The following is a 23044-nucleotide window of genomic DNA, read 5'->3' as shown; positions in this document are numbered from 1 at the left end:
AAAGTTTCACAGAACAGCCTGGGTCATGCGAAGACTTAATTTATTTCTTTGTTTTCTGTTAAAAAAAAAAAAAGTGGGGGGAAGCCCCCACCCTACAAATAGAATCTGTATGAATCGCGTAGTCCAAGTGTCTGCTATCTCAGAGTAGGTTCCGCGACCAAACAGTCCTAACATCTAGGGACCCTCGGAACAGCCCGACTGACTTCATGGGGCTGGAGGCAGCTGGGTTCAGACCTGAGGACAGGAGGCTGTGCAGGCTTCGCGGTCAGCGCCGAGGGTCGCTGGAGGAGATGGCGTGTGTGGCAGCCGCGCCGGCTCTGTGCTCGCTCCGCGCTCGCTCCTGCGCTCCCGCGCTCCCCGGGCCGGCGCCCACCCCGCTCCGCTCCGGCTCAGCTCCGGCGCGCTCGCTCGCCCGCCCGCCCGCTCGCCCGCCGGCGCACTCACACTCCGGCGCAGCCTCGGCGTCCTCCCCAGAGCCGCTCCTCCGTCCCGGCCGCGCGGGAGGCAGCTCGGCGTGCCGACCCCGCCGGCAGAGCCGACGTGCGAGCGCGAGGCCAGCGGGAACTGATCATTAATCACCCGAGCCGCCGCGGCTCGTACCATGCGCTCCGTGATACGCGCCCCACGCGCCGGGCTCTTCTTGCACAATTGCTGGCTCTGCAGCTCCGCGGGGGAGCGAGGGTAAGAGGAAGCGAAGGGGAAACAACCCAGAAACTTTCATCTTGGACTGTGCTCAAGTGAGGGAGGGAAGTTCCCTGGTGCCTCCCTCCTAGACACGTCTTGCTTTTCAGGAGCCTTCACCAAACCCACACAAAGCAGGAGTTTATCATCCACGCGGCACGAAAGTAGTACTGACCATACTCGTGTATTTGGATGTTAAGTAGATGGGCAAGAAACTGGGAAGAAACTGATACTGCTCCAAGCGTTTGAAAAAATGGCAGCTGCTTTTTAAAAGCCTCTTTTGCTTGTCAGAGTTCACAGAATTTAATACGTTGAGTGAGATACTGTAAATAGTTGATAATGAAGGAAGAGAGCAATTTGCCAGACAGTAAACTACCCCAGGTGTAGAAATACATTTACAGTGGTAGTGCGTACAGCCAGGATTTAGCTAGCAGTTTTAGCCTACATTTCTAGATAGGATAAATGCATTTGAATAAGGTGTATTTTGACATCCTGTAGAGGGACCCTGATTACTGCTGATACAGTAAACTGGAATTTCAGTGCAATCAACACAAACCCAATAATGGGACTGTATGTGCAGTTTCCCATTCTTGAAAAGTTCATTTCCTGCAGAGATGCTCTTGTCGCTGCAGAGCGCTTTCAAAGGTGTGTGTCTGGCATGCCCCTGTCTAGGTAGCTCCCTTGAGTTTGGAACACGGTGGGTGTTCTCTCACCTTAAGACTAATAACTCGTGCCACACCCTCAAAATTAGGTGTCCCCTCCAGAGTTTTCCTGGAGTTTGGAGAGGGGCTGTGTGTGTGTGTTGGAAGGGAAGATTGGTTTAGGTCTCCCTCTAGCTAGAAAAGAGTTAATAAAACCAGATAGAGATAATGATCAATTGATAAATGGCTATTGAACCACATAGATGGTGTTAGATTGCTTCTTTGGCACTAACCCATTTCCAAGTAGATTTGAATCTAAGTAGACTTTAAGTCCTGGAAAACATTTTATCTAAAAAAAAAAAAAGAAACAATAAAAATAAATTATGTAAATGATGGATCAGAATTAGGAAAAAATTTGGAATCTCTCAGAAACAGAAATCTGTACAACCAAGCTATTATGATGTCCTTGATCCAGCTATTGATTGGGTATATAAAGATTTTGTGTATACCTGTGTATGAATGTGTGTGTGCGTAATAGTGGACATTAGTGACTATATGAAAAGAATAGAAATGTAGGGAAGTAATTTATGTTTGATTATGGTATATGATACTGTGTAATATTGGACTATTTATTAAAGAGTAGTACTACAAAAGGAGGAAAACACAATTTTAAAAGTATTGTGACTTAAGTATATTTTTAAAATGTAGTTTTTTGTTTTTGGATTTTTATGTAATGATCCCTCTCATTTTTTTCCTATCATGGTCACTAAATGTTTACCTTCTGAGCATTTTTTTTTTTTTTTTTGTGCATGTAAAAGAGAGTATGTGTTTGCATGTCTTTCCCTTTTTCAAAGTGCCGTTTTTGGTGTGTGGTAATATTGTATAAGTTGAAACTATGTAAATCAAAACTGTATTGTTATATATGTTTAATATGTTTATTTCTCCTTACCTGTAATTCATCAGCAATGCTGATTCAGCATGTGTGTGTGTGTGTGTGTGTGTGTGTGACAGAGAGAGAGAGACTTGAAATGCAATCTCAAAATCAACAATTTCAAGAATATTACCTTAAATATACACATCAAATCAGCTTTATCACAGGTAAAAGTTTGTTCTTATTTAATCAAGTGTGCAGAATTCTGTATGTATCATTGTTAAGACATACACAGTTTTTTAAATTATGATTATTTTAGTTTCTAAGTAAAGTTGAGGTCATAAATAAAACTTATTGGATACATTTTTTTATTTCAAAGTTTTCTTTAGTACTATAACAAATGTAATATTTCCTTGACCACTTCATTAAGCATTCGAAAAAACTAGTAGAGCTACTTTATAGCCTTTTATAAGGCTCCAAAACTGAGGTATAGAAAATACACCACTAGTGTTTAACTACAGAAAAACTTGTATTGGGAAATGTCTCATGAATACTGAAATTCAGTAATCTAAGTTTATGTTTTTTTATAGGTAAGCTAGGAAGGAGAAAGATAAAAATCCTTGTCTTTTGTTTCATAGGAGAAAAGTTGGATCTGTTTACATGTAGATCTTTCATTTTGATGCTAACAAAAAGACACTGCAATCTGGAGCCAGGTTAGCTATGGTGGGATTAAGTATGTGCACCACAAGTTGGAGACAGGACTATTAGACTGCATTTTCCTGCTTCCATACTTTTTTCTCCCACATTGAAGTGTGATTTTCTCGAAAGGATTCATTTCTTTGTTTGTGGAGGGATATTGGAGAGCCTTGTTCAGGTGTTCCTCGTGACTTTTTAAGTTAAGTTCTTTGGGTCACTTTGGTCAGTGATAGGTGGGGAAGGGCCAGAGAGCTGTTGCCTTTCTTTGCTCATCTGCAGTGCACAGCCTCATTTGGTCCATGTTGTGTCTCCAGGTCTTGTTAATAGCAAAAAAATAAAGCCTGCTTTTGGGAAGTGTTTATCTCAAACTCAGACTTTACAAGTTGATCTTTTAATTTTTGTAACTATTTTGTTTTGTAAATATTTGAAAGAATAGTAAATACAATTTTTGTTATTACCTCAAATGTTGAAATAATCTAGTGTGTTTAAAAATCTCTTCAGAAAGGAAACCATACAGGTAAAATGGCCATGGCCACATCTCACACATTAGCAGAGGCGTTTGTCTTTTATTGTTGCTGAGGTATGTTTAACCTGTTTCCTGTAAAGTACAGATGATCCCTTAATAAGGTCGCTTTTCAGACTCCAGTGAAATACTGAGTTAGAATTCTAAATGACTCTGTATCATTATGTTGTAATTTAGGATTCACCCAATGATGTAACAAAATTAACAACATAATTTCATTGTGAAATTGTGTCTTATTAAAGAACAACTGTCTGACATTCTCTTATAGTTGCTTTATTTAACTTCATGCAAATATTATTAGTAGTGACATTTTTCTATTGTGCATTAGATTCTCTCATTAGCATGATGTGTTAGTTATCACCAGAGAAATCATTTCCTGGATAGGTGAGGAGCAAACCAAGAAAGCTAAAAATTAAACCAACGATTTACATTAATACCAGAGTGTCTGCTTGCCAGAGATATGACAGAGGAAAGCAAACTTTCTTACTAATATAAAATCTAGCTCCTTTCAGAGAAATGATAAATAAAATATCTTATAAGAAATATGTAATAACACTGCTGTAATCCATTTAAATGCATGCTTGAGAGGAATATTTCTTTTAGTTCCTTCTATTCATACAGGCAAATACAGGCTCAGTTGGTGGAATCTATATTTTAAAATGAAAATGACATTTTTGTCTGACTTCAAAAAATAATTTGAATATTTATTCCCTAACCATTTAGAAGGTGCATATATGGTGTTTCTTATAAGTCAGATGCCTAATTGTCTATTGTGTTTCTATTTTTATAATGCATGCATTTTTTTCTAAATCCTATCCTACTCAAATAGACATTATTTTTTAACATAAGGTGTATGTACTGATTTAATCAGAGATGTGAGTAAAGCATTGATAGTTAATGATTTTTGAAAATGACTTTCACTGTCAGGCATCATCCATCCGTGGGTTTCTTCCTGCACTTTTCTCTCTTCCCTTTTTTACTCCTCTTCTTTGAGTTGGAGTGTTCTAAACATTGTGTTTTACTGAAAAGTGATTAAATTTAAAACTTATGATCTTGAGGCAAAAATAGTTTTATTAGGAGGTATATGCGCCTGTTGAATTATAAGGCTGCTGCCTCCAACTTAGTTCCCCCGCTAATTTGAGTGATGATCTGTTTTTAAGTTTTAACAATAGACATATTCAGATATAATTCTTAATCTCTACTTTGATAATGTAACACTAAAATAGGAATGTTTGTAGCTGTTAAAACACAAATTGTAGCGTAGAGACAGGTGCTTGTGTTTTTGGCTATGTAAGTCTGAATAACATGCAGACTTCACTTACCAGGCACTGTCTAATATATACTGTGTCCATGCACATGTTGATGCAGATAATACATGCACAGACTTATTTCTGCGTGCATGTGTGGTATATTTTAAAATGCCATGCATGAAGCTCAAGTTTATTTTCAATATGATACATTTAAATGAATCTGAACATAATAGATGATCATTTGGAAATTATTTACTTTCTCACCTTTCTGTCATCTGCAAACAGGCCCATTGTGTTTGTAGATTCTGTCAGGCCATTTTGCTAAGGTGAGTCAGGTAAGTGCAGTTGAAAAATAAATTCCTAAAGGTGCAGATATCTTATGTATAATTGGAGGTATTTTTATAATTATATTTATGAGTGTATCTTTGCGTTCAGTGATAAATCCAATTATTCATGCATAGCTGTATGGAAATTGATTAATGCAGTGGCAGGACAGATTTGGGCTACCGCAGCAGCACATCCTCCCACTCCTGTGTCAGGGTTAATCCTCCCTAACTAATTAGATGCTGAGTAAGGTATCTCTGAGAAGTTGGGGCAGAAGTGAATGGGTCACAGCCAAGGCAGGATTGCAAGGACTCCAGCGATCCTGAAGCCTCCGAGATGACCAGGTCGTTGTGACACAGGGAGCTGATTCCAAAGGAACAGTCCGTTACAGATAGTGAGCTGGCGTCATCCACTTCAGTGAAAAACAAAAATCCTAGTGCTCCCTCCTCTCTACTCAAAGAAAGTTACCTTGGGCATCTGCCGTCGTCCCTCTTCAAGGCTTTTGAGAGGATTTTCCTTATAAACTTGAGTAACTAATGATTCTGCATGGCCTAAGAGGTGTTTCTGAACCTGGCACTCTTGATTACTTTGCTTGTACTTCATGTCTATAATTTGAACCATTGTGTTTGGATTGTCCTAGGAATTAACTCCTTTCTTTCCACAGAGTACAATCAGAGAACTTTGTGGAAGCAGGGAAAACATTGGGAATGTGGATGACTTTTTCAGTGAGAGAAAATTTATCTGGGATTCCCTGCTTGTGATTGTCAAGGGAACGCGGGCTCTCGTGGTTCTAAGGTTTCCTTTCACGTGAAGTTGGAGCCTGGGTTGTTGTGTGCCTGAGCGACTTCCTTACCACGTGGAAGTCCTCTTGCATCTTTTGTGATGTGTGTGTGCTGCACGCTGACTGCCCTTCCTAAGGCCTTGGGCAGATGATTGTTAAGGTCATAGGAAATGACTGCCCAGGCTTACGCCTAGGGCTGGTGCAGCTGGCTTCCACATTGTGCTGGGTGAGCCTCATCTGCTGGAGGCTTGGGGGTTTGCTGAAGAAAGGGAGTCAAGGACCCTTGCAAGAAGAGAAATAAAGGAAGAGAGACAAAATTCAGGAATAACAGTCTTTATATTGTAGGACCTACAGGCAAATCTTTATCAGAAGGATTTTTCCCCACCGAAAGATAGACTAGCAAATGTGCAAGAAAAATAAAATGAAAAAAAGAAAAGAAAAGAAACTCTGAGAAGCTCAAGCTGTAAGAAGTATTAATTTGTGCAGATGGTGGCCTGGAAGTGATGCCTGGGGCTGTGACATCAGGGTACCCACGTTTCCTCAGTGAGCCTGACCTGTGCTGCCAGCTGCCTTTCTAGGTCTAAAAGTAAGTTTAGAGAATAGGAAAAATAAAAGTATTGATTCTTTTTTTAATTTGTACATTCCCTGTAGGAAGCCCAGCACATTTCGTGGTGTGCATTCAAACCCTCAGGTGAAAAATTTATGACGAGTTCATTTGGGTGCGGACAGTGTGCAGTGTCATTCTGTTCAAACACAGTGTGTAGCATTCCGTGCCACAGAGTGCCGAGATCAGGAGCAGAGAGGAAGCGCTGTGCCTTTGCTTCATTCATAGAGCTCTCCTTAATGGAGATGCTCCTGGAAAAACAATGCATCACTCAAACTGGCTAGTTTAGAAATCAGATTCTCAGCTTATTAATCACCATTCCAATTAAAGAAAAAGAATTGATCCTTTAACAACAAAATAATATCCTTTTGTTTTTCTTTAATTAAGCCCATCAGTTTCTCATTTCTCTCTGTAAAGAAAATGGAAATAATCTTGAACAGTAGCAAGTTCCTGTTTGAAACAGCTGATTCTCTTGAGCATGTCTGATGTCTTATTTACTCGGTCCTTTTGAAATGTAATGTTATTTTGCTAGTGTCTTTAGGGTGTATGTGTCATTGGGGGAGGGGTATATTTATAAATCCTTTTCCTATTTGGTAGAAATTTACTTAATGACCCAAATACAAGGTTAGTCTGTGCTTTCTTCCTAGTTCCCTTTTCAGAGACCTCATTTCTTTCTCACTTTATTCTCTTTTCCTCTCATTTGTCTTATTCTAAATTCCTCCTTACTCTCCCTGGCTATTTTTGCCCTAATATATAGGAATTGAAATGCACCTGAAACGTAAGAGTAATTGGATAAAGCACTCTTTGCCGATATATCATCCTGGCAGGGGCCTGGGGAAGAGGTGCCACCCTCAGATGTGGTCCTCGGTGAGTGGTGACAGGAAGACTATCCTGAGTTTTGCTGTAGAAGGGTTTTTTAAGTAGGGCCGTGATAAAAAACATGTAATCAGGGCCCCGACTTATCATTCAGAGGCGTTGAAAGGTAGCTCAATTTGATCCTTAGCTGAAGAGAGATTTTGCTTTCTTTTTTTTTTTTTTAAAGTAACTCTTGGATTTATCATTTTGTACAGTTAGACTTAACATGAGAACAATTCTTTAGGAGGAAATTTTGAGATATAAAGGATAGAGCCGTAGGTAGAAGATGAGTCTCTGAGAGAAACTGCAGCTAATAAGAGTTAACTGAAACATTTAAGGAAGGAATTGAAAGGTTGGCAGAGCTAATATTCATGACTGATGTTATGAAGCTGAATTTAGAGCATGTGGTGTACCTAATGCGTGAGGAGGATTAACGGCTGTTTTATATTTAACACATTTGAACTCATTGTCTCACAAGGCATAGACTTTGTTGAAATTGACAAGCTTAAAAGATATTCTATATGGGAAACACATAGTTTCTAGTATCGTACTTGCTGGCTTTTGTGTGACTGACATGAAATTTTCAACTTTATTAAGGTGCCTTTTAGTGGCTATTGGTTCTCCAGGCAGTTTTTCAAGATTCACATTTGATGATCAGAGTGCCTGAACTGGGTGTATGAAAATAAAAATTTCAGGATAATGAGTGTTTTACATGACAAGAAATAATGACTTTCAGCTGGCTTAACATAATAACAAAGCTGATATTAAAATGATAACCTCCATTAGCAAGGCTTTAATAATGTTTTCCCCCTTCTATTCAAATTTAAGAAAAAATTTCATTGACTTAAATTATTAGGATGGCTATTTGAGGCACATCACCGTGCCTTCTGCCAGTCCCCGAAGGCAGTGCACGTGGCAGGGATGCCACTTCAAGACACGGGGAATAAGTGCACAAGGAGCATGTGCACAAGAGTGTTCCTTGAGTGAAAGGCCTGAGAACATTCTCTTTGTTGCTCTTACAGCAGAACCTAACTCAGAGTCAGCTAGGTTATCTATTTGCTGTCTTGTCTAATACTGCTTTTCTTTTATTCTTTCTTTTTTAGGTATAAATATTAGAGTACCAGAAAAAAAATCCTGCTCTAGCCCTTGTGCAAAGGCTCACTGTCTTGCTATGGAAAATGTTAAAAGCCCCATATTGCCACATGGTAGTGCATTTGAATGTGGTGCATAGACCCACAGAAAGTGTATACCTCCTTCACTGGTTGGTGGATGACAGTGAAGTGGTTTCTTTCTAGGTATGTTGAGGATGTGTTAATGGTTGCCTCCCTTGCAATGAGTGAATGGATGCCTCACCCTAACGGGGCACTCAGTATCCTGTGAGTCTTGCTGTGGTGCTTTATAATATATTGCCTGTTTGTTCTTTGAACGTAGTCACGATTGCTTCATGAGTTAATATTTTCAACAGGTAGGAAACTAGTTTTCTTTTTATTGATTGATTTGAGAGGCATATAGAGAGGAAGATTCCAGCTATTGGTTCGCTCCCCAAATGCCCACACTTGGTCAGGACTCGGCTGAGGATTGGAGCTGGAAACTCAGTCAGTCCAGGCCTCACATTTGGGTGGAAGGGATGCTACCGCATGGTTCATCATCTGCTAGCTCCAGGATCTGCATTACCAGGAAGCTGAATTCAGGACCTGGAGCCAGGAATCAACCAGGTACCCTAGTGTGGAACCCCAGGCATCTTAACTGGTAGGCTAGATGCCTGCCCATCAAAGAACTTGGAAGTTCTAGGTTATAAGTTTCAAATGAGAGTAAGCTGGGATAGAGACACCAAGATGAGATGACTCAGACTCGAAACGTTCCGTCGTTTTTCTTCCCTGCCACTTTACTTTGTTTTCTTAGATGCTTCGAATAGTCATCATGGGAAAAGCATCTTAAAATGTTACCAGTCCTATTATCTACTAACCGGAGTTTGTGGTGGAAAAGAGTTTTTCCGTTTTAACTTTGTTTTTGACATTTATTATAAATGAAGTAGGAAGGGATAGGAAGAGTTAGAAGTCCAACATCTGGGAGAGCTTGTTTCAGTAGCCAGCCTGGGAGCCAGAACCCTGGCTTCATACAGGTGAGATGTGTTATGGGAATAGAGACCTTGCGCATTTAATGAACCCAGCTTGCCTGTCAGCTTGGTTTTTCAAGCACTATTGTTGTTCAAATAAGAAAAAAAAGAGTGTTCACAGCCTGTGGTGAGATTAGAGTAATGAAAATGAAGTGTTAATCTGTTGATAGGAAGCACATCCCATATCCTGCACCCTGGGCCACAGTCATGCATGTGTAATATAGTCCAGGTTTTCTCAGAGAAGCTTGGATGCTTATTATATTAAAAACACTCTTTTGGTGGAAGTGAGAAGTTGGTTGTTTTAGCTTGTGTAAATAGTTATTTTAAATAATTTCTTAATAAACCAACTGCCGCCTGTCTTCTGAGTTCGCATCAGACCCTACTCCTGTAAGTGCCAGGCTTCCTGTACTCTTGATCTTGTTTTTCCAATGTAGAATGCCAAAAGGATCCCAAGCATACACCAACTCAGAGAGACCCTTTCGCAGAAGCCAGTGATTCATAGGAAGGATTTAAGTGAGAGCAGTACCCTTTTCCCTGTAGAACACAGTTGAGATGAAATTAAACATATTTTATTTCAGGCTGTATTTTTCATCTTAAAACAGCAGAGTGCAAACAAAGCTGAAACCATGAGTTTTTGCGGACTGCTTTACATACTTTCAGCCACTGCGATATGGACCTGAGGAGGCCAGGTGTGAGGCTCTGGTCATCACCAAGCAGACATGACAGTGTTTTTTCATAAAAATCCCTGTGTAAGCTGGTGTAGAAGCCAAATCAACGTAGATGTGATGAAGTATACTTTTCCTAGAATACTTGTAAAATAGTAACTTTCAAGAAGTTTTAGTTTATTTTAAAAAAGCTATATACTTAGAAAGAAAATACATTTAGACTTTTAAAATACTGTGAATATTGTTTCAGTGCCTTTTATAATCAGGTTATCCTGTAAGATCATCTCTTTAAGAAGCATCTTAAGAAATGGTTTGGAAAGAAATGGAAAAGGGGTGGAGAGAGGTAAATTAATAACTGAGTTCCAGGTGTCTGTTTCTAATTGCTCAAATTTCAAACATAATGGAAATGAAGGAAAAGTATTTCCCATAAGGAATATATCATACTGTCATTCAGGTATCAGGCCTAACACAACATTTACGGAGCTCATACACATGGCATTTTTTTTCTTTCCCTATCCACTGAGGAGTGAAAGAATGTAGCATGATCATTATGATTTTGTGAACTGTTTACTTAAAGTTGTTCAAGTTGTTAAGAATCAAGAGAATTTGGGGATTAAAGTCTGATTGTGAAGTAAATTTGGCATGTGTTCAAGGATTACTCTCTTTAGGTATAGATGGAAAAAAATACTTCTCATAGGAAGGAAGCAACTAATTAAAAAGTCTTTCAAGCATGTAGACCAGTGATGAAACATAATTTAAAATACTACATTGTAGTTGATCTAAATTTCAGTGTGCGAAGTTGATATATGACTGGCCTTAGCCTACTTAGTATAATCTGCGTGATATCCAAGTGTTTCTTTACCACAATAGTATGCCAAGAGGTAGCCCATTTTTAATATAGTTGGAAGAAATAAAGGGATACTTTTATTTCTCTTCTAAATGGGGTATCATTAATTTGCTTGTAAAATCCACTAATAGAAAGTGCTGTGTTTTTGTGGCTCATTGGAAATAATAAAATGTAAAAGATTTTTCTCCTTCTACTTGATTTCCGTTAGGAATAAAGCAAATAGAAGTGGATGGTGACTTTGTCATAGACATCTGCTTTTAGGTAATAATCATTTTTAAAGAAATATGCCATGACTTTTTGGGTCATTTGAACCCGCAATAATGTCTAATTGTAAGTATAAATGTCAGATGATGGTATGCATGTGGAGTTGGTAAAGAGGAATATTTGCTGTGATAATATTCATGCATCTGAAATGTTGACTTTTAAAATTTACCTTGAAGACATATCCTATTTTCATATTAGGATCCGTTTTCACTTAAGTACATGATCGCTCTAGAAAGGAAATACAGAAGTGTTAACACGTGAAGGAACAGAATGGGAGTAGGTCTGAGTAATAGCTTGTCATCTGTTCTGGGCTGCAGCGAAGAACATGGTTGATTGAAAAACCTGTGTAAAAATTTGTCAAACCGTTGTATACTGTTAGGTCATCAATTCTGGATTTACTATTGAAATATTTTTAGATTATGAAAACTAATTTCCTTTGCTTTACACCTAAGTTTTATTAACAACTTTAGTTTGAAGCAAAAGCTGCCCATTGTATGACATTGTGTAAACTCATGAATGATGTATTTTTAAATCAGTTTCTAGAACACCCTGGTCTTTGTCTTCCATAAACTCCACAAACCCTCCTTGGAAGAAAATGACATTTAGAGATCATAGTTGTCTAAGAGGGCCGTGTAGGGGTAAGGGAAATTGTGTGAATGGGGAGTCTGGTGAGGGCCCTGGTAGACCAGAAAGCTCACCTCTCAACCACAATGAGGTAGCTGCTTCTTGGTCCCAGCCAGTTGTTGCCAGGTGTGAACGCAGGACTTGTGCTGCCAGATCTTCCTCCTCTTCTTTTGAAAGAGAAGCCAGAAATCCAGATTTTTATGTGAAATCTCCTGATTTTGAGATCTTGGCAACGTTCTCGAATATTTTAAAAACTGTGTGGTCCAAACAAAACTCCTCTGCAGGCTATATTCAGCCCACTGGCTGCCAGATAGAAACCTCTGTCTTAGATAATGTTTTAATGGATGAAGATAATGGTTTCATTGCATGTGATCATTCGTCTTGGGAATTCCCCATTGGGATGAACTGAATTCTTCCGTTTTTTTTCTTGTAATTAAAAACAAAGTTTTATAAATATTTCTGGTGCTGGTAGTTTTGATGTATAGATTTTCTCCTTATGACCCGTATCTAAAGAATCAAGTGTGTGATCAAGACAAAAAATACTCAAATGACTTAAATAAAGGTGGAAATGGAAGAATTTTAGAATTACAAGGGAAGAAAAGAAGATTTCTAGATCCTGAAAAACATCTCTTGATTTGTGTAACTGATGTAGATGAAGAGCTGAATTCAACTATAAAAGCTTTTCATCTCACCTTTAAGCAGTGGATTCTTGGCCCTGAATCTTTGTGGGATTGCTGTAATTTACCAGGCAATTGATTATGATGTCATGAGGAGGAGATGGACCACAAGGGGAAAACTTCCCCATACCAATTCGTGCAAGGCCAATATTTTATGCCTGCTTCAAGAAAACATCATTTATATTGTATAAGATGAGGTTTTCAATGTCTGTGTATATTTTTTGAAGGGGCTCTTTAAAAGAAATAATCTATTCATAATTGAAATTCTCCAGGCAAATCAGATATCAACATTTTCAACAGAACGGGTAATTAATTGGTTTGAATTTCAAATTGAAGGTCATCCTGTTATTGATTTTCGTGGGAACAGGAAACAAGAACATCTTGTTAAAATGATATCTGCAAATGGGGCCTCGGTGTGCCTAGGTTCTGTCTAGGGTCTTGTGGAATAAAGTCACTGGACAGTGTCAGGAACCAATCAGAAGGGAGCCGTCTCTGTTGCACACATAACAAGCTGTTGGTTTGCTTCCAAAACTGCAAAGAAGAGCTGAACTGGAGAAAAGACCAGAGATTAACAGTTTGTGTTAGAGTAAAATCGGGTATTCCAAATCAAGTGCTGGGGCAGTTATAAGGAAGCATCAGTAAGCAAGTGTGTCAGCTTGATGCCAGTATGCCATGTTCCAGAAGTTAGCATCAACACAGCTGTGACTTAACACTTTCAGAAGCCTTTCAACTGGGACTTAGATAAAATATCCTTAATACAGGAGAGGGAAGCACTGAAGGAAAGGGAGTGGTGAAGAATGAAGGATGAAAGAATATACCCTTTGAGATGCCATTAATTTTTATAAAATAATATTTGTTTCTTGTGTTTGATAGAGAGTTTTATTGTTCCATGTGCCAGGCTGTTTTAAAGCAGCCATTTCTCTCTCTGCTGTGTTTATACTTTCTGAGGATGGGATAATGTGAAGGTAACACGGACTAAGTGGGTGGCAAACATTATGCCTTTCCAAACTGGTGTAAGGATTTTAATTTTAGCTTTGCTAACCAAGTTGAGAATGCCATGCAGCCTCTTCTTATGGTTAAACTGAGATTCTTAATAATAATTAGTAATAATAATAAAGGGCAAACCCTCTGTTCTGAATACCCTGGAGCTGTTAATGCAGTTGTATCCAAGTTGACATACCTTTGTATAGGCATGACAGTGGCACCAGCCATCTACATTAATCCTTAACATTCCACAGAACCATTTCAAGTTTATTATGAACTTCAAAGGCTGTTCATCCCTAACAGAATATCAAGTTTAAGCTTGTCACTTTGCCACAGTCACAGTAAACTCTCTTGACTCAAACGGCACCTTTTCCTAGGCATCTGTTCTATAGGTAGGTGATCCTTGAAATTCTCATTTTAGATTAGAGTCATTTTTCTGGCCCACAGTTACTGCCCTCTTGGATTCTACAGACGCAAACTGATGGCAGTGGTTGGAAACCACCCCCACATAAAAGCAGCACGGGTCACTGTTTGTTTAAAGGTCTGGGATGATGTTAACATATTTTCTGTGCTTTTTGCTTAGAGCTCAAGTCATTGATTCCATTTTACTCATTCTCAGTTGGATTTTCTTTGCAACCCTTAAAAATGTAAGCTGAGAGAAGGAAAAGCATATGTCAAATTGTTAATGCCATTCTAATAAAGTGAGTGTTTCTCACCTTAGAAGGCTGATGATTTGAGAAAGCCCTGTCTCTTGTACAGGTACACTGGTACACTTCTTCACTTCTTAAGGAGTGGAAGTCCCTATGTCCTGAGTGAAAACACTACCCTTTTGGAAGCTCCTGATCTTTAGTTCCTACCTTAGTTAATAAACCATCCCTGTCTGTGCCTTGCATCTCAGAGATGGGACTTGACGGACCAGTCAGCATTGCAAAGGTCACCCTAAAGCTATTGGCAGAATACACTGCCCTTTGTTGCTCAGTGATGATAATGCTACTGTAGCAGTTAACTGGATGTATTAGATTGAGCTACTTTTCCAGAATACCAAATTACCTATTTACTTCTTTTAAACACCTGATAGAATGCCCATTCACAAGCTGTCTCAAGTGTGTTTTCAAAGGGATCTCATTGATACTTGAAATATCAGGGTTTTGGCCACAGGAGGGATTATCTATGCAGAGTGTGTATCTATTATGTTCTGTTGTTTCTGTGAATGTACTTACAAAGGATACACATATTTTAGAATTTCACTGTTGTCCAAAAATAGGAATGTTCTAATAAGTTTGAAAATTCAAGTTCTTTTTGAAAAGCTTTCTTACTTGCAGGTTGTCTCTTGTTATAGCCACAATAATTTAAAATAACTTTGAATTGCATTTTTAAGGAAAAATGAACACAAAGTTTCATCTAGTTTCCTACATATAGATTTAAAATGTAGAAATAGCCTTTTTGACTGTAGATTATAACTACGCAGAGTGCAAAATGGGTTTCACCAGTATCCTTTTGTATCTTCAGGTTTATTTCACATTTTACTTAATACAAAATTCATATTCAGGATTGTAGAGGAACAGCTAATAAATGATCATGCTACTCATTTGAATGAAGCAAGGGAACTGCACTTACAGTAGTTTGGTACTTTGTATTCTTACACTGATTTTGTGGCACTTGTATGCCCTTGACATATTTGTTTGTACACAGATAGTGTCTGTACCTTGGGTTTCACCTACATAAAAATGAATGAGGATCCAAAGTGTTAAGGTGCTTGTGACTTTCACTAACTACTTTCACTTACACATTTATTCAGACTAACTACTTCCTGAAATTTGGATTTGCCAGGTACTCTTCCCTCCTCTACTTCTGTTTTGTCCTAATCAGATGGGGTAAGTAGTATGGGTGTTTAAATTTACTTCTTTGCTTTCAAAATGAGTAAGCAAAGACTAGAGGAGATCCCTTTAACTTAGTGTTTAGTATCTATGAATAGAGCACATTGTGTCCTGCCTTTTTTAATGCATCCATTCAGTTGCTTTTTTGATTTTGAGCTAAACATGCTCATTTAAAGTAGAATATTTCTCTCTTGCACCCTCTCTTTCTCCAAATTAATAGAATGAAATTCATGATTGAATAGTTTTTGTTACAGTAATTCAATAAGCAAAGGGAAGTAATGAAAATGCTTTAAAATAGAATAGTTAAGTTCAGACACTGAACAATATTTGAGAACAAGATACAGTGACAGAATTTTGTAGGTTCTTCATGACTTAAATGTTTGGTGAAAGGACTTGTTTTCTTTCACCTTCAAGTATATTTATCTTAGACTAATAATCACTTCATGCTGTTCATTTTTTTTTTTTCTAGTTGACCCATTCTCCAGACCTTTAAAAAAACTTTTTTAAGTAGATGTAGATTCCATTTTAATTAGATCAGTGCAATCTAATACTGCAACCAGCTAGGAAGGGAAGAAACATGCTGGAAGTTCATACAACCCAAATCACCCATAGCCAGATAATTCCCCTGGTCTTGGAGCAGCCCCCTTCCCCACCTCCACAATTAAATGGCCCTGTTGTTCTGGAGTTTCAACAAGACATTTAAGGTTCATTTTAAAAAATGATCATCCTTTACAGGATTCTTTGCTCTTGCATTTCTCTTTCTTTCTTCCTCTTGCCACACAGCTGTCACTGGTATAGGAGAAAGAGTAGGGGGAGGGGAGGCCGAGGAAGCCCTGTTCAAATCGTGTCACGTAGCACTAATTCATCTGCTCTCATTAGAGGGAGCGAGGGACAGCAGTGATGGCCAAGAGCTGCACTCCACACATGACACGCGAACAGTTTGGGGAATAGAAAATTGCTTTCTCAGGAAGCCCAGCCAATTAAGGACTTGACCATATTGAATGTCAAGTGTTAATTTAGGTTTTTCTTCATTTTCCCAGTAGTAATGCGGGTCCTGTGATGAGCAAATACATGTCAAGTAAAAGTTGATTGCATGAAGGACCTGGGTATTATATGTCACTGACAAGTCACAAATGTACTGAAGTCTTTTAACCCCTTAGGTGAGTGTGGTGGGGGAGAGGGTGGGAGGAAGGGGATTATTGGTACCATAATGATAAGAATAGGTAGTTTATATGGGGGGTGGGGCTTAGATGGGACAGACAGGAATGGTAATTCATGCAAAAACTGGGGATAGGATGGACCCTACTCTGAGGACATAAACAGAGGACCTGGAAAAACACACAGATACACAATTCTTCCCCACTGCAAACATACTGCTGGAAATGTATGTTCTGTCCCCTAAGATTTTATGATAAATTAAAGGAGCAAACTCTGTGGTTTTTGAGCCAGGAAATTCCTGATCAATTACCTTCTTTGAAAGAAAAAAATTCATTAAATAATTATACTATTTTGGATACTTTGACCCTTTGGTTCAGTGCAGCTGTAAAGTTTCTGACTTTTAATTTCAATTTCTAATCAAGTATTCATTTTATAAAAAGACTCCATGTAATACCGTGTCACAAGGAAAGATGCAATGCATATTGAAAGAATGTTCGTTTTCTGTCATAAGTGTCTCTGTAAGATGGTGTTTAGCCAATAGAAGCTGGTGGAAGGTCCATCATTGTGGCTCATTTTTTTATGCCTAGTCCTGGAAGGAAAGAGATTCAGGCTTCAGTGAGTGAGGTAACTTTGCCTTTTTGTTCAAGTAAATGTTGAAGTTGCCCATCATGTATAGCATCTCATTTCCATTCATCAGCATTCATTTACATATGAATGTCTTGAAAATAAGAGAATGTCTGTTTCTGTTGCAGTTGTACAAGTAGCCCCCGCAGTTTGCACTACTGCTGCGTGCAGTCTATGCAGGCTTAGAGGAGTTACTCAGGGTTTGGGCTTTTTTCTTTCTTTTATAATTAGCACCGTTTTCCCCTTTCTATCTTTGGAGATATGATCCTAATTAAACACTTTATTTAAACATATTCTCTTCTGTTTACTGCACAATTTAAACACACTTGCCTATGTGTGTTGACATCGTTTACCTTCTGAAAACTAGTCTGACAATGCTTTAATTTCCAGAGCAAAAATTACTAGCAGAGTCTGTCTCTTAAGGTTAGAGACTGTGTTATTATTATTTTAAAAGTTAACTAAATTTACATTAAGGAATAATTAGAAAATAATTCCAAGAATTTTATGTTTAATACAAAATATTTTTCTTAAGGAAAAAAAAAACAGTTCTTACTAGGCCCTTGAATGCTGAGATGGAATATCAGTTCTTTAACATTTCCCCTCCTTGTATCAAAGTGAACTAAAGTAAGCCAAGCGCTGGTCATCTCCCTGTTTTGATAAGCTCTGTCTGTGGAACTGGAGTGGCATTGGGAGAGTACTGTTTAATTACAATCCCAGTTGTCAGCAGCTTCTCTTCCACTGGGTGCACCAAGAGACTTAAGTAAGTTTCTGTAAAGTAAATTCTGATATGGCAGCTCGGGTTGCTGATTCAAGTTATTCCTCCTCTTCTGTGTCACTTTTGACAGATGACACCTCCTGCAATCAACTCCAGGCAGAGCAAGCCTTTCCTTCGGTCGCTTTAAGAAGTGGAGCAGGGGTTCCCCTCCTCTCTTGATCTTCCCTTTAGGCCCTCACTCCTGCCTGCTGCTCCCCACCAGGACTTCAACCCATAGAAAAGCAGGAGGAACCACAGTGCTACCTGGGATGGGCTTTTCCTAAGCCTCTATTTCCCAGTGGTGGAGCCGATCTGCCTCCCTTGGCGTGCGTGCTTGATAAATTTAAGAAGTCAAATCGCTGACACAGATAGATAATCCAAGTGTATAGGGTGAAGAGTTATAAATTAACACATTATTCCCTCTTAATGTGAAATACTTGAGAATGCATTTTCTCAGTCCCCTGACATCTACCCAGTGAGCGCTAGCATTGTGCTTTTCAAGTGGCATTGATTTGTTAAAGCGCTGAATTAGCATCTCGGCCAGCTGCCTGACGCACTGTGGTGGTGTCCAGGGCTCCCATCCCTCCTCTGGCCCCAGCCGCCCCCTCTGGGCTACAGGCTTCCTCCTCTTCTGCCCTCCCAGGCCTCCCAGGCTTCTCCCCGTCTCATTCTCATTCTGTTTGCTGTGCCCCCTCCCTGCTGCCCCTCTAATCGGTTTCCTTCTCATTCCATCTCACTTCCTTCCTTCTCCCTTTTTTCCTGGCTCCTCCTTTCTTATCTCTTTGCCCCTGAGGTTTCCCCTCAGACAGGGTTGCCCTCTGTTAACTGTGTGCCCCCTCCCCAACCCCCTCCCTTCTTCCTCCTTCTTCCTCTTCCCTTTCTCCCTTCCTCCTCCTTCCACCCTCCCTCTCCATCTTTCTACTGAGCCCATCCTGTGGCTCCAAACTGAAGACTGTAGAGAGGAATGAACAGATCCTTCTTGCCTGGCATGTGCACTTTGTAATAGAAGTTGGTGAGAAGTCTGAGGGCCAGTTCTATGGCACAGTGGGTTAAGCTGTTGCCTGAAGTACCTGCATCCCATATGGCACCAGCTTGAGTCCCGACTTCTCCACTTCTGACTTTTCATGTAGCAAAGTTTTCTTCTGGTTCATGGAAAATGGAAATTAATGGTTAACACAGAACACCTCAGATGTACTCAGGGAAGTAAGTTAACAGTTCTAAAAACCTGTTGGGTTATTGCAACTTCTATATTTCAGTGAATTTATTGCTATGAATTATTTCTTTGGTAGGTTTTAAGTTAATCTGATTCTACTTACTTTTACTGGTACAGTTTCATATAAAATATTTTCCATTGTGGTATTTGTAGCACCTTATGATTTCCTGTTAGGTTATGTACCATTGTACTGTAGCAGTGAGTCGATTATAAAATTGGCTGGCAATTTGTTTGGAAATAAAATGAGACTGAGGTCCTCTCCTGTAGAGGTGTCCCTGAAAATTCCAGAGGTCTGCAGGGGACCTATGCAAGGTTACCAACCTCTCTCTCTAGATGTTGGTCCAAGATACACTGGGATCACTGTGATCAATTGGAAAGTGTATCTGTTTGGATTTAAATAAAAATTATCTTTTAATCTCATGGTTTTATATGTTTTTTTTTCTTGAATTAAGGTATATTTTCCATTACTGACATCAAAATAGGAATTTGAATGAATACATTGATAATAAATCAGATTACGTGAAAAAACTAAAATGTCTGTATTGCTGTGTTTTATATAGATGAAACTGACAGTTTGATTTCAACATTTGCATCTTAGAATGGAAATATTTTACAAAGTTTTTGATAACCTTTGCTTCTGTGTTGGATTTGACTTCCCCATCTCACCAAATATAATTTATTATTTAAAAAAATAATTGCTGGCCTCTGCAGAATTAGCAGGTCTTGGCCAAGGTGAGGGATTAGAATGACTTTTCAAGGCATGATAATGTCTGTTTGAAAAAAAAAAGAAAAAGAAAAAAAAAATGTTTCAACTAGGGCTTAAGACTAATTCCAGCTACTAAGGAGATAAAAATGACGCTAAAGAAGAAGATTTGGGTTTGTTTTATATGTGCATGTTAACTTGCTTTGAGATCATCATTTTGTATTTTAAGGTATTCTCAGTTGAAGTAAGATGTTTCTCATTTGAAAGGGCACAGGGCCTTACTCCAAGAGATTAAAACTGGAATGCTTTTTACAACAGGAATAATGACAGCTCACCTGGCTGTAGCTTGTGGTCAGAGCAAGAAGGGGTGGTTTGTACTTTTTAGACTACAATACAGAGGAAGAATAATAACAGAAAATAATAGGACAAGGTTGAAAGTGAAAGTGTCCCGTATGAGAATAGTTACTGATATGAGTGATTAGAAAAGGGAAAAGAAATCTGGAAGGCATACTCTGGTAGTGGGAGAGAAGTTGAGAGTAAAGAAAAAAGCATGTTTGAGGGTGCAAATTATAACCTCTGACAACTTAGAAAACTTAGTACTTTTGTAATTGGTAATAAAGGGTCACAGTGACATCAGAGCAGCTCTAAAAATTCCTAGAAACACGTGTAAAACTTTCATGTGTTTCTAAGTTTTCATTTGGTGTACATATATTTTCTCCTGTTCCTTGTGTTGTCAGTTATGTCAAATTTGAAGACAACTCTGCACAAGTACTTCATCAGTTTGGGTCAAATATTGTTGCTTGTTTATTTTGTGATAATCTGTTAGCCATGTAAAATGGTTCAGTATGGGTGTCTTAGAGTGTGTCACCTTTGAATTTTTCTCTAAAATTCTCAGGAGACATCAATTATTTGTTTTTGTATTTTGTAAGTCTATATTAAATGTCACTTAAATGTGAACGCACTGACACCTATGAAAAGTAGTCCCCAAAGCAAACCAAAACTGTTGTCAGTGATCATAGCCTAATTATGAATGCGAATATGTTGTTTGTTTTTCAGAAAGCCAGAAACAAAGGGGGGAAAACAATCACACCATTCTACAACTCAAGCAGAAAGCATCCCTCCTCTTAAACACAAGACATTCCATAGTAGCAGTAATAAGAAGAAAGCACCCTTGGCCCCTGTCCAAGGGCCTGCTGAGAGGGAGCAGCAAATGGCCCGCCCAGCATGTGGCTGTGCAGAAGCTCCAGGGTGACACATGCCTCACACAACGGTCACAATGCGAGGGGTCAGGGGTCATGTTCAAGAGCAGGGTGTTGCTGCCTGAAGCTGAGGAAGCAGAGGTGGCCCCTGCGTGCTCCGTGTGTGGGTCTGTGTACTCCTTTCCCGTCAAAGCTGGCCCAGCGCAGCCAAAAAAGCGGTTCCTTGGCAGGGCTTAATGGCAGGATGATGTAGTCTGTTGTGACTAGTGCATTCCTTTCAGGTTAAACTAGGGAAATGGCATTGTGTTAAAATTCCAAGTCGCATGAATGTTTTATTGCCACAGTGCATTTAGCCCTCCAGGGGAGTGTGTGTGGCGGCGGAGGGGGTGGGGGTGACTATCAGAAGAACACTTCCCTTGGAAAATTTTACCCACCAGCGTGAAGCTGATTTGCTGTGATGGTCACTTAGAAGGGTTTCGCTTTTTCCTAAACTCTGGCTGTTTAAAGACTTCAAGTCTGGACAATTAACAGCTGAAGAAAATATGACAAGACACACGCAAAAGAGGTTGGGAGAGAGAGAGGAGGAATTGGCAAGCAAGGAGCTGAGCAGTCTTCTTGTGCGAACTGCCCGGCGAGGGCCCCCCTCCGTCCCTGTCCCCCCTTGTCCGGGCTGTGTTTTGTTGTCTGCCTGAAGGCCAGGACTCATCTCTTAACCTTGCTTCGCTGGCGGGAGGCTGCTGCACATGGTACCGTATGTTACCATTACTACTCCCTCATTCCTTTCCCCTGGCTGCTTCCCTTTTTTTTTTTTTTTAAATCATTTCTCTATAATAACGGTTTATATTAGTCAGAGTGATACAATTTTGGAATGCAGAAGGTCCGAGTTTAAAACAAAACAAACTTAAGCTTTCTGTGTTTTCTTCTTGGCATTGAGAAAGGGTGAAGTGAACCCTTGTAATTCACTTGCGACCTGAGGTTTCCAGTATGATTTGAAACTAGGAATTCTGGAAATGGGGCACTTGAAAGATGCTAGTCGTCTGGGCTTGGAGCTCCTAAAGGAACGTTGTTGTGAAATCACACAAGTGTCTCCAGCTTCTTAGGGTGTTCTCAGGCTTTGCAGTTGACTGAGGTATGCGTTTAACAGAGTGCCCCCACCAGGCCCTTAGCCCTCCCTGATGGAAATCCTAGCCGTCTCATTCACGCTGTGGTTGTGTTAGTGGTCCAGTTCCTGACTTTCATTGTAATTGTGCATATTACATATATTGCTCCAGATTGTTTCACATTTTGATGGGACTCAGGTTAATTTAGAACATATTAAAGTGTGGATTATGGAACAAATTTCTGATTTTGTTTGTGCTTTTTTTTTTTTTTTGACAGGCAGAGTTAGACAGTGAGAGAGAGAGACAGAAAGGTCTTCCTTCCGTTGGTTCACCCCCTAAATGGCCGCTATGGCCCGGTGCCCTGTGCCGATCTGAAGCCAGGAGCCAGGTGCTTCCTCCTGGTCTCCCATGCAGGTGCAGGGCCCAAGCACTTGGGCCATCCTCCACTGCCTTCCCAGGCCACAGCAGATAGCTGGACTGAAAGAGGAGCAGCCAGGACAGAACCCAGAGTACTGGCGCCACAGGTGGAGGATTAGCCTAGTGAGCCGAGGCACTGGCCTGTTTGTGCTTTTATAATATATCCATGTGTTCAATTTTTTTGCTCAATCTATAGGAGAAATATATCTTATGGTTACCTAAGGAAAGATACAATACATTTCCATTTTGGTTTCAACTACCATTCTAGTTCTCTTCACTTTCAAACTTAATACTTACCTTCATGTTGATTTTTTTTCAAAGATTTATTTAATATTATTTATTTGAAAGGCAGAAGGCAGAGTTACAGAGAGGCAGAGGCAGAGAGAGAGGTCTTCCATCCACTGATTTACTCCCCAGATGGCTGTAATGGCCAGAGCTCCACTGATCCGAAGCTAGGAGCCTGGAGCTTCTTCCTAGTCTCCCATTTGGGTGCAGGGACCCAAGCACTTGGGCCATCTTCTACTGCTTTCCCAGGCTATAGCATAGAGCTGGATTGGAACTAGAGCAGCCAGGGCTCAAACTGGTGCCCATATGGG

General features: G+C 39.6%; 1 protein-coding gene across 19 annotated transcripts in view; it reads left to right on the top strand.

Annotated features, from left to right (window-relative positions):
- The window catches only part of BNC2 (basonuclin zinc finger protein 2), a 455230-nt gene that overhangs the window by 148311 nt on the left and 283875 nt on the right, over positions 1–23044 (top strand). Inside the window, exon 1 of one of the 19 annotated variants that reach the window (XM_089317426.1) lies at positions 21395–21677. The exons of the other annotated variants lie outside the window; for them this stretch is intronic. Within the exon in view, the coding sequence (XP_089173552.1) occupies positions 21675–21677 (3 nt within the window). The 5' untranslated portion in view covers positions 21395–21674. Of the gene's footprint in view, positions 1–21394; positions 21678–23044 lie in introns of those variants that run through there. 19 annotated transcript variants of the gene reach the window in all.

This window comes from Oryctolagus cuniculus, chromosome 1 (assembly GCF_051225735.1).
Source record: "Oryctolagus cuniculus isolate XC-2025 breed Fujian yellow rabbit chromosome 1, ASM5122573v1, whole genome shotgun sequence".
NCBI lineage: Eukaryota > Metazoa > Chordata > Mammalia > Lagomorpha > Leporidae > Oryctolagus > Oryctolagus cuniculus.
The sequence above is the reverse complement of the archived record's forward strand: the minus strand, read 5'-3'. Positions and strand labels throughout refer to the sequence as shown.